The 12,562-nt window shown below is 36.1% G+C and overlaps 1 protein-coding gene across 1 annotated transcript; it reads left to right on the forward strand.

Annotated features, from left to right (window-relative positions):
* The first annotated feature begins 4,862 nt into the window (after nt 1–4,862).
* On the forward strand, nt 4,863–11,365 carry LOC103437848 (uncharacterized). The gene is made up of 20 exons (XM_008376352.4): nt 4,863–5,103; nt 5,211–5,280; nt 5,412–5,454; nt 5,853–5,930; nt 6,063–6,147; nt 6,284–6,366; nt 6,673–6,730; nt 7,169–7,279; nt 7,686–7,743; nt 7,970–8,066; nt 8,315–8,350; nt 8,491–8,627; nt 8,851–8,921; nt 9,008–9,061; nt 9,371–9,513; nt 9,778–9,918; nt 10,013–10,246; nt 10,374–10,433; nt 10,515–10,766; nt 10,877–11,365. Exons 1-20 carry the CDS (start codon nt 4,959–4,961, stop codon nt 11,003–11,005), a joined length of 2,085 nt encoding a protein of 694 aa, XP_008374574.2. The 5' UTR covers nt 4,863–4,958; the 3' UTR covers nt 11,006–11,365.
* The last annotated feature ends 1,197 nt before the right edge of the window (nt 11,366–12,562 follow it).

Raw genomic sequence — 12,562 nt, forward strand, 5'->3', positions numbered from 1 at the left:
ACTAAAGTTGGCGATGGTTTAATTAGGGTTTACGACGTAATATAAGTACTTATTGGAGAATTGAAGATCATCCAATTAATGATGTATTAATATTGATCACCAGCTTTATAATTGATGTGTCTCTTCTACTCTAGTTTAACTTATATTATTATGTTCAGCCTCTTACCGCCAAGAAACAAAAAAAAGGAATGGAAAAAGAACATGAAAAGAAATATATAACAAAATACTTTGTTTGGACCTCTCCCTAATCTTAACAAATAAACATTTATTTACTTAAGGTTAGGTTTGAAAGGATGTACATGGTAAATTAAAGAGTCTTACTATGCTTTTCCAGAAATTTTATGAATTTCATAATTAGTTTCATATCTTCATTTAGAAGCTAGATTTCTATTGTACATATATACATACTATTTTTAAGTAGTTCAAATTCATTTGTTAAGTTTCATTGTAATCTTGACTCTTGAGATAGAACATCCAACCGTAAAATTTCAACACTGCATATTTCGTATACATTTGTATATCGTAGAAGGCAACCCATGTCACATCCCGGTCCCGGGCCCCCACCACATTCCGGGCTCGACTCTGCCGTAACAAGATATTGTCTGCTTTGGGTCCCGACCACGCCCTCATGATTCACCCCCCCTTAGGGGCCCAACGTCATCTTCGGCACACTTCCGACCAAGGATTGGCTATGATACCAAATTATCACATCCCCGCCTGGGCCCTCAACGCATCCCGGGCTCAACTCCGCCGTAGCATGATATTATCCGCTTTGGGCCCCAACCACTCCCTCACAATTTTGTTTCTGGGAACTCGCACGAGAACTTCCCAATGGGTCACCCATCATAGGAATGCTCTCGCGCGAACTTGCTTAAATTCGGAGTTCTGATGGAACCCAAAGCCAGTGAGCTTCCAAAAGGCCTCGTGCTAGGTAAAGATGAGAATATACATATAAGACTTAGAGGATCCACTCCCCTGGGCGATGTTGGAGATTACAACCCAAGCGTACCTCTGCACATTAATTTGGTGATGTGTATCATCATGTATTTGTGGACCGTGGCCTATATTTAAACAAATATAGTTGGATATATATAATATATAATTGTATATATTTGTATAGGCAAAGCTACTAAGGAGCAAGGAGGGGCGGCCGCCCCTCCTCTCGCCTAAAAAGTAGCCCCGAAACGAGTAGTCGCCCCTCTGGTTGGTCGGATCTTTGCAAGATTAGGCAGGGCTAGACGGAGTTGGGCGGCAATCACTTGGTTTATGTTTAGTACAAAATCTGAAAAGTGTAGTTGCAAAACACAACTACAACACGCGAAGAAGATGAAGGTCTTTGATATTTCCACACGGCTGGTTTTTGCTTATTTTTCATTTGTTTATCTTATTTCCTCTATGTAAATTGACCCCACCATGTTGCTAACATTTCGTATCATTTCCCCCTTTTTTCTCTTAACCCGCCATCTTCAAACTCTCTTTATTATCCTTATTTCTTTTTTAACGATTTATTTGTATTCCACCATATTTTATTATACTTCTGTCCTTGTTATCTTTCTTTCTTTTCTTATTTAAGACCCACCATATTTTGTATCATATCAATATGCCCTTCCCAAAAATCATAACTCAACCGCGATAACTTTGAACTTGATTTTGCTTTTGTCCACACATTCGTGAGTATGAAAAATAATTAATAAAATAAGAAAACATGAGAAATTGAATTTAAACTCAGAGGTCTATATTTATTCAACACATTTTAACCAAGGGCATTTAGGTCATTTCACAATAAATACATTTATTTTTTAGGAAAATTAATGAAAAGAGCTTGAAAAGTTTTAGTTTTAATAAAAAAAATCATGTTATAAGTTTTGTTTAATGATTAGTACAAGGCCCATATTAAAGTAGTCCAACTAAAAATGACCCAACTATAATAAATTATGATTTATCGATTTTACCCCTAACTTTTTTAGATTGAGTTCCAGATTTTCATCGTTAATGGAGTTCATCGTTGTTTTGCAGACCTTCTTCTTTTTCTTTGAAACAAAAATATAGATCCTCGTGCTATTTAATTTATATTTTGTATTATTTCGTTAAAATGTGATCATCGTTATTATTCATAGTGTATTCGAGGTACTGTTTTTCAATCTTTATTCGTCAGTGGAGTTCATCATTTGTTTCTCTAAAAAATAAATTTGAGATATGCATGCTATTCAATAATAACGACAAGTCACTATTTCTGGACTGTCAAAATAAATTGTTTTTGGATTTTAAGTAACACTGTTTCTGGAATCTAATTCACTGTTTTTTTATCCAAATGAAATAGACACATTGTTTCTTAAATGTAAGCTAGAAAAGAAATAGTGAAATTCACTGTATTTGGATTGAAAGCAAAATAAGCAACATGTTTCTTAAATATAATCAACTGATGCATGAAAGAAAAGAAACAATCAAAGGTTAAAGATATAGATTGTTTCTGGAATCTAAGTCATCGTTTCTGAAATTTAAGTCACTATTTATGGAATTTAAGTCACTGTTTCTGGATTTTGGTTCTTTTCTTTCCAGATACAGTATTTGTTTGTGCACAAACAAAACAAACACTGTATCTGATTTTTTTTCCAGAAATAGTGTTATGTTTTGGGTTCTCCAGAAACAGTTTTATGTTTTGGTTATTTTTTTTTCTGACACTTTTTTCGTCGGTTTCTGCCATTAAACTTCTTTGAACTTGTTTTGGCGGCTTTGTTTCGATGAATGCTTCCTTTTTCAACTTTGATTTGAACTTTGATTTGGTTGTTTTTTAAATGGGGGAATTCGATTTGATAGGAAGACGAAGAGTTATTATGGTGGTTTCGTGCTGGGTTGAGGTTGGTGAAGAGTCAGGACAATATCGAATCATTTAGGGGTATCAACGAAAGTGTAGATTTGTAGCGGGTTGAGCTTGTAAATTTGACCCGTGGACAATAGTTTTGGATGATTTTTTATTAAACTTTGAGCCCTTTTGGTTAAATAATATTTTTGGATGGTTTTTGGTTAAATATTTGTTGGCCCAAGCCCTTTTCATTAAAACTCCCTTATTTTTTTAGGTACGAGTTATAACAGACATTAATATTGTTTACATTTTTTGAGACTTTTTATCCTTTAAAATTTCGCTCCTCCCCTCATCAATTCTAAACTTCGCCACTGTATATTTAGATTGACCGCAATATGTATGACAATATATAAATCACATGCATCTGTGGATATTTTCATGTATTAATGTTGTCTTTCACCCCAGATACATATGGACCATGCTAGCTATGACTTATGACATGCATATGTGAGCTGACTACATCGTTGATTATTTATTCAACTATGTACGTGTGTCCCGCCATGCATGCCCTGAAATGGTAAACTGTTTTATTTGTTTAGTTAAGTTCTGCCTTGGCCTTCACAAGCTTCAAAATTAAAGCCTTCGTATTGATAAGTCATCTTCATGTAACTTGGCGTACGTAGGGTTCCACACCATCAAATCGCCAAATATATAACACCAACAGGCAAGCATTGTGTCGGTCTATTGCCGTTTCTGATGGGTACAGTTAATTAGTTAATCTTCTTGTGAAATATTATATGGCGGATCAGTTGGCAAACTAGCTAAAGTAATAATATAGATATTGGCCTTCATGTGTTTGATAATTAATCCCCTACTTGGATTGGATCGCCTCTCACAGATGATAATTTTGGGGTGTCTCAGACTTCTTGTGTTTTCTGTGATGTTTGAGTTAGATGTTGGGTTGTTTTTCCTCGTTCTTTACCCCCAAAAGAGAAAAACAATCAAGAAAAATTGAAACTTGAACTTTCAACATAGAAAGAGGAATAACACTAATGGGAGAAGGCTCTTTCGGTTATGTATTCAATAACCAAAATATTAGACAAAAAGAACTTTATCTTACAAGATTATAATAGTAAAGAAGCATCTAAAACCTGTAAAAACGAAAGAGACACATAAAAGAGACAATTGTAAAAGGCAAGAAGCACACATTTGATGTAGCTGCGAATTAGATTGAAAATCACATAGTACATAGTAATATATATGATATATATGATATATATGATATATATTGTTGAATATAATCACCGGTTGAGTGGTTGCACATTACAGCTTTTCAAGAATTTTAGCGGGTGATCCTGAGCCGCTTTAAAGACTATATATTATACTAATATACAATATAACTCGACAATCTGATACATAAGCAAACATAATGCATTAAAATTAAAAAACAAATAAAGTTTATACGCACGCGCCAAACTATTGTTTACAAGCAGCAGATTTCTTAGTCCTTACATGTTAAGAAGCCAAGTATGTTCCGTTAAGGATTGAGATCCTCTCCGGATCTCACACTCTAGAGCCTGGGGATGGTTTAATTTAAATCTTGCGGTCCCCATTAACACATCTCACTGGCCTACTTTACACACAATCTTTATATTCAAAGCTTATATATCTCTCTCTTGAACGTTGCGAATTGCCTGATCTGTGAACTCCAGAATGTGAGATCTAGAGAAAATCTCAATCCTTCAGTTATGTTAATTAGTTATGGCAACGAATACACTAAGCCATGGATGCAAATTGAACTAGAGAAGACATCATGGGCCTAAGCATTATTGGTCGTGATCCGTTTAACAATATAGGCCCAAATAGTTTAGTTTTAAGCCCAAAAGTGGTACTTAGCGTGTATCACAAACATTCCAAACGTGTTCTTCAACCCCAAATTCCGTTGACTCTCCGTCAAAAAACCAATCACCTCCTCACACGTGTCAAGTTCCGGTAAGCAGATCGCTCTCCACCAATGCGCGAGTAGAAGTGGACGCTCCTGTTTGTCGTCACTTGCGCCATAATATTGGGCTCACCGCTACTCGCAGACGGCAGTCTCTTCGTCACTCTCTTCTCTGCAACTGGAACCAGAAATTTTCCGCTACGGTTGAGCTCCATGGCAAAGCCTGCGTCTCCGGCCGCGACGAAGTCGACGGCGTCGGTAATCAAAGCCTACTCTTTGCCTCTGATTCTCTTTGCTGCCGCCATGTTCTTCCAGCTCTTCGTTATTCCCAAATCCTTCCCTCCCTCTCACTACGACAGTAATTCTCTCTCTCTCCCTATCTATCTACACACACACACACACACACACTTATATTTGTATGAATGTGGATTGCGAACGATTGCTTTGTTGATTGAATTGTTGCAGTTCTTGGTATAAGGAGCTATAGCTCCGTTAAAGAAGTGAAAGAGGCGTATGAAAATATTTCTTCGGTCTGGTATGTCGTTTTAATGGCTGAAATTGGTCAATTTGATTGGTTTTGGTAATTTCCGGAAGAAGAAGAAGGCTCTGTGTGTCAAAGTTTGAAAAAGCACAATCTGAAACGCTTCAAATTTTCATGCTTTTCAGGAATTCAGAAGGGCAGGCTCCGGATACTTCTGATTTTATCAAGGTTAGTGAACTCCGTGGTTTTTCCGCGGGGCGGAGTTTTATTGTTACATGTAGATGAAAAACTTCATGTAGCCTGATTTATCAAATATGCAATCTGATGATAAAATTATATGGCTTTACCAAAGAATGAGAGAAAATATGTTGAATTGGGCATTTTTTTATTACTAATATTTTGAATACATTATGCGAAAATGGTTGTTTTCTATATAACAAGGAAAAGATGCATCTTTTACTTAAAAAATATGAGTTTTTTGTTCACTATTTTCGAATAGAAGTAATATGATAACTGCTGTGTCAATGCTTTTAGAATGAATAGTTTTCGTATTCAGTATTTTGGCTTGCTCTCTGTTCTTTCGTTTATACTATTGGTCTAAGTATGACATCGGGATGTATGTCCAGATTCAATATGCTTATGAGTTGCTGACAAATCCAGTGTGGAAAAGAAACTATGACATATTCGGCATCGATGAGCAAATAGTGAGTTCTCCCTCCCATTCCAAGGCTTATCGACATCTTATGTGTCCAGCTCGTAGTTCCATCCATGTTCATTTTTTGCTAACCTATGCGGCGTGCTCAACTGTCCTATTAATTTCCCTTTTTTGACCTTAGGATGTAGTTGAGAAGGTCACAGAGCAATATAAAGGAGAAAGCTTTTCGAAGATAGACCTTCCTTTGCTAGAGTCTGTTGCTTCTGGTTGGAACTTAATCTTTTCATCATGTTAACGTTTCAGTTACATTAACATTGTGTTTTTTTTTTTCTTAGAATAATTATTAAAGGATTTCCATTATTTCTACACTGATTAATAAGTGTAATCTTTTCTTTTTAATAGAAACTGAAGACCATGATGGTACAGTCATGACCTCCAAGGATTTTCAGACTATGTTCGAGGGTAACAAACCATGGCTGATTCAGGTAAAGCCACGTTATAAACGATGCCTTGCATGCCATGACAATTTGTCCAGCATATGCTTATGTCTTCTCTTTGGTTTATCTCCCCTTCCATTAGATTTTTACTTTAAATTAATGAGGGACATGCATAACCTGACAGACAAACCTATTTTGTTATAAAGTTCTAGCCAACACATAACTAGAATGTGCGTACATATTCAGTCTTAAAATAGCCTTATTTATATTTCTTGTCGTATTTTGTTATCAAGATAACTTCTTTTATTTATCTTTTAATAGTATACTGACACTGCTTGTTGGAATTTGGACCAGGTGTGCTCATTTGGGAGCAAAAGCTGCTATCAGTTTTCTGATATGTGGAAGAAAATTGGTACGATTTCAGTTTGGAGAACCTGATTTAAGATTCTTTACCTGTATTTGAAATGGTTTCATGAAAGGTGAATACATATTAAGTGGCTAATTCATGCACTAAACAGAGTGGAGACCGTGTTTTACCAATTGATTAGTTGGTTTTGTCTCCATAAGTTTAACCATTCAGATTGGCTGGGAAAATTTTCTCTCTTCTACGTTCTGATCCAGGATTGTATGTTTAAAGTTGTTTATTCCTTTTAAGAAATAAATATTCATACATTCGAAGCATTATAGTCACAACTTTACAACCCATTCTTTCCCTTCTTTTCTTTGTTTCCCTCTTTAAATTCCAATATTTGACTCACTCTTTAAATTCCAATATTTGACTCAAAATATATTTTTTATTTATGATAATTTTTGTTTGAGAATATGATCATTTTGTTTTGTTACCCTCTAGCTGTTTTTTTGGATGGTGTGGCAAATACTGGCATGTTGGAACTTGGAGAGCTTCAGCTAGCGACACATTTTGCTGAGAGAAAACCAACTGGACAACCTTTCTTCAGGAATGGTAAGTGGTTTGATAATGATCAATGTTACCTGCTGTTATTTTCCAAAGATTCGATTCTTATTTAATTGCAGGTCTTGGAATTTGTGAATGTGAACTAAAAAACTGCTCAAGAATATGCATATTTTGATAAATAAATGGTTGGCAATAGACGAAGTTAGGGGCATAGCAGGCTTTAGAAATAAGATCTTTAAACTTGAGGGATATTCATTACCCATAATACTGCATCTTTTATCCCTTATCCCGGGGCATTGTATCTATTGTGCCAACTGGTACCAGGACTATGGGGCTGCTGAACTACTAAGCAATCGTAAATTTGACCATGAATTTTTTGGCACGGAAACTGTTTCGTGATGAAGTATTTTCATTTCTTGTTTCATGTTTCTAACTGCATATCAATCTCTTACAGGCATTCCTTCTCTTGTTGCTTTTCCACCGGGGTGTAAAACTGCCAATTGTTTTATTAGGTGAGGTTTTCAGTAAGCTGTAAGATTACTACTACATGTAGTAGACATGCACAATATTGTAAAGATTGATTTTTTATTTCCATGGCAGAAGATTTTAGATACTATGCTATATCTACATATAAGGGCAAGTTTTTCTTTCTGTCTTCCTTCTTGCTTGATATGATCAAGCACGTCATGTTTCCTTCATTTGTTATGGAATGACATCTTAGTCTGATTCTTGTCTCAGGTATGAAGGAGATCTCTCTGTTGATTCAGTCACAGATTGGTTTGCAACAACCATACTTGGTTTGCCTCGTATTCTTTACTACTCAAAGGAGACACTGGTAATTCAATGAGAAGATTTCTTTCCTTCTCCTCTCTAACTTAAGATTAAATACAACTTTGTTCAAAATATAAGTTTGATGCAGTATAAGGTTATCCAATCTGTTTTTGTCATCTAATTTTACTTTTGATTCACTGATTTAGGCGTATTATTAATTCACCTTTCATTTTTTTTCACTTTTCTGCTCTTTATTTTCCGTCACCCTTTAACATACCTCAAAATGATATGAATGCATACTTCAATTTTCAGGGGCAGAAGTTTCTAGCAAAAGTTAGTCTTCATAAGGTACACTTGCAGATTCAATATTTTTCTAATGCATTTAAATTGAATAACGTATAAATAGATGCCTCCGCAACATGCTGCTATCTATTGCTAATATTTTTGACCTGCCACTTGGATAATGGTTTTGTTCTTCTGGCTCATAGGTAAGAGTCATTTTCTTCTCAAAAACAGGGGTGCGTGCTGCTCCATTCATACGCCAAGCTGCTAAAAATTATTGGGCTCATGCTTCTTTTGCATTCGTGCTGTGGCAAGAAGAGGAATCTTCCTTTTGGTTTAATTCGTGAGTGGCTAATCTAATAATTTTTTTTTTTGGTGAAGAGTGGCTAATCTAATATTAATCCTCCTGAAAGAGTACAGTTTCAGATTTTCAAAATTTTTATATGAACTGAGTCTATAATAACACAAACACCACTATTGTGAGTTGGAACTTGAACTATTGCCATAAGTTGGATACCAAAATTTATGCATCTGTGATTCAGAAGAACTCTTATGCTTTCCAACAGGTTTGAGGTGGAATCTGCACCTGCTATAGTGATTTTGAAAGATCCTGGTGTCAAACCTGTTGTGTACCACGGTACGTAACTCTCTTAACCCTCTATAACAATTTTATAAACTTTTGTGCTTCATGTGATAACCAAAGCCATATGTTTTGATTTGCAGGATCTGTTAACTACTTACAGTTCTTACATATTATGGAGCAAAATAAACAACAAGGTACTGTTATCTTCTTGCGACATTCTTCATTTAATATGAAAGAGTGCATTACAAAGCTTACATAGGTTGGCATTGACCTTAACCTATTAGCAATATACCTGGACTCTCAAAAAGTAGTTCAGAGAACTTCAGACAATACAATATATTCAATAAGCTGCTTTGGATTCCCTATTCATTTACTAGTGGATCTACGTAACAAAAAATAATGCATCAAATTTTCTGGTGGTAGTGAATTGTACTTTAGAACTTTTTGTAGTAATATGCAGTAAGACTAATTAATTCCCATTTATTTCTCACACATTCTTTCAGAGCTACCTCAGTTGAGGAGTACAACATCCATGGAATTGGGTTGTGATTCTCGAGGTTATTCTCGTGCTGGATATGATACCGTGACTTGGTATTGTGCTGTTATAGCAGGGAGGCATAGCCCAGAACTCAGTAACATGCGTGGAGTAAGTGTCTTTCCTGTCAATTTTTTTTTTCACAATATTGCTCTAATTTTTGGTTTGTGTCTATTGTTTAGAGTTGTTTCAGATGTCGGCTGTAGATCAACAAGTTATGTCTATAGAAATCCTAAACCCAATATGCATGCATTCTAAAAAGTTACTATATTCAGAGAAGCAATCAAAACTTCTGACTTTATGAGTTTTCTATGCAATCTAACCTTCAAGTTTTTCAAAACTTAGCAATTGGTGTGAATGACATAAGTTTGATAGGCCATTCGCAGGGTTCAAGAGAAATTGTCAAATGAAGTTGAGTCAAGGTCAGCTGATGAAGAGCAATCTATAGCACGAGCAGCAGAAGCGCTTAAAAGCAAACGACTGACATTTGCTTGGCTTGACGGAGAAGCCCAAAAGGTGAACCTTTGTGTGTTGTTTGCCTTTCTAACTGTTATATCATTAAGTGTGGTCTTGAAACTTTTGTGTGACAAATGATTTAATTTTTGTTCAGAAATATTGCCTCTTCTTCCTCCAATCTGAAAACAGTCATGAAACTTGTGGAGAAAGGACAGATATGACTGATGTTCCTCAGTTATTTATTGTACGCTATAAGAGGAATGTGACAGAAGAGAGTGAGAAGCCCGAGAAGAAGCCAAAAAGCATATGGGATGCAGTGCAAGACCAGGAATTAGATCCTGCATCACAGCTTGTGGCAAAGTACAATGGTTCAGATGATACTCAGGAGGTATCTAACTCTGTTTTGAGAATTCCTTGAGTTTGCGTAATACTTTAAGCTACAATCGATGCCTCAGACGTCACAGAATACAAATTTTCTCTAAGTTGGTTGCTTCATTTTCACCTTTTTCATGCAGATTACTAAATGGATCTCGCAAATAATCAACGATGGCGACTCCAGAGATCTTCCTGATTATGTAAATATACTTGACCTTCTCATACGAGCAGTTTCATAAACTACTTTTTTTCAGGAGCTTTACTTTATGTTCCCGTTGCAGAGAACAAGAACTCCTCATTTGGTTCCTGAGGATTCAGAGCCAATATGGTCAGCTGGTGTCCAAAGAATTCCTTCAACAAACACGATCATGCAGAGCATCCGTGGAATGTTACGCGGAGTCTATGATCGCATTGGAGATCCAAGGTTTGGTCCAATGCTGCTTCTAGCCGCATTGATGTCTTTCGGTACCATCTGGCTTCGGAGGAGTCAAGCAACTCCAGTGTCAAGTCAACCAAATCAGCCAAATTCCACGGTGAGCATTAAGAGCAAAAAAAATAACAGACCAACTTAGTACTTAAGTACACTTCACCCATGTTTTTGGTCTAGATCATTCCGATGACATGTTTAATCTCCGTCTTACAGGATGAAAGTAGACGAAGAAGGAGAGACCGGGCTAGAAACGTGCTTAATCAAGACCTACCCCCTTCCATCACCGATATGGAACCAAGAGACTCCTATGAAATGCCACTGTCAGGTTCCGACTCCGAGTAGCGGATGCTGCTAGCTTTTTGAAGGTTTGAAAGAAACCAAATCCCTGCTGATGTTGCAGGGTTCAGGTGCAAACATAATCGTTGAACCAAGCTGTCGCGAAATACATGGGAACCATGGCTTGTGATTCTCAAATGCAGGCACGGAACCTCCCTTAAACATAGCCTGCAAGTTATAAGGAAAAAACTCGTAGGTTGGCAAGTAAGCAAAAATAATATTTTCTCAATTCAATTTAGACCGTTCATTTTCTGTACTACGAGGTAGTCTGGACTAGACTTTGAGAGGAGAGATGATGTGAATGCGGGACGAAGTAGGTGGAAAGAAGATGAAGGCCTATAAACCACTTGCTTGTTTGTTTTAACATTTTTATTCTCTCTTTTTTTGTTTATTTTAATTATTCTTTTATTTTTTGTTATTTTATTATGGAGGGAATGGTGGTTCAAACTTTAAACTTAAGAGAAAGAGACACACTGCTCCTCACCGGATGGTGCAACCCACAACTGCAATATTAGATACTGAATTCGTTATCTATGAGAGTCGAACATGACCCCTCTTAGCTTCAAGTGGATAATAGTGCTAATGGCTCGATTACTTGGGCAATGTTTGATGCCAAGTTTTGAACTAATAGATCATAAAATGTTATGAAGAGAGGATTAAAAAAGCCCGCATGATTGAGGCATGTGAGCGAGATTTGTAGATAACACCTCCCAAGTAGGGTATGGATTAGCAAATTCCTCTTATATACATGCACGTAATTATATTTGACGGAGGAAATTGGCCAACAAATTTAATTTGAGTCTTTAATTTTCTCAATAAGTTCATAGGGAAAATCAGACAAATTTTGATAGTTTACTCTTCCACTAAACTCAACGATTTATAACACAAACTACAACTCTATAACTCATCGTAATGATTGGCCATTGAATTATTAGGCAAGTAAATCTAATTAGATATTAACGAAGATATTTTGTTCATAACTAAGAAAATCTAATGATTAATAGTATGAAGAGCCTGAATGGTTCATGGTTTTAAGGAAATTCTAATTTAGGGAGATTAGACATTGCCAAATATACTAATCCATTGTTCAAAGAGTCGTTTTCCTTAAAAGAGAAACATACCTATCGGGTGTTGGTAACTGAGATTAGACATGGACGAAATTGAATCCAAACCAGTCTTATAGAATATCACCCCTCTCAAATGACTTATAAGACACGATATGTTATACTGTTATTCAATTTCACAAGTTCAATCTCAACACTCATAAGTTCATCAAACAAAGATCAAAACATTATTTCGATGTAATTGAAATGGTCAAGTCCAAACTGATCTGCGAAATAGTTATGAAACAACCTAAGAAATGAGTGGACTAACGTTAACAAACTAGGAATGAGGTTCACTCTGGACCTTTGTGTCTGGAATTCTGGACCAAGAGATTTAGACGGTTCGGTCATTCATTTTTTCAAAAAGTGGGCTGGTAAGATGTGTTAATAGGAACAGTAAGATTAAAATTGAATGGTCCGAATCTTTTAGTTCGCAAACTCCAAACACACAGAATTCCAT

This window comes from Malus domestica, chromosome 06, assembly GCF_042453785.1.
Source record: "Malus domestica chromosome 06, GDT2T_hap1".
Lineage (NCBI taxonomy): Eukaryota > Viridiplantae > Streptophyta > Magnoliopsida > Rosales > Rosaceae > Malus > Malus domestica.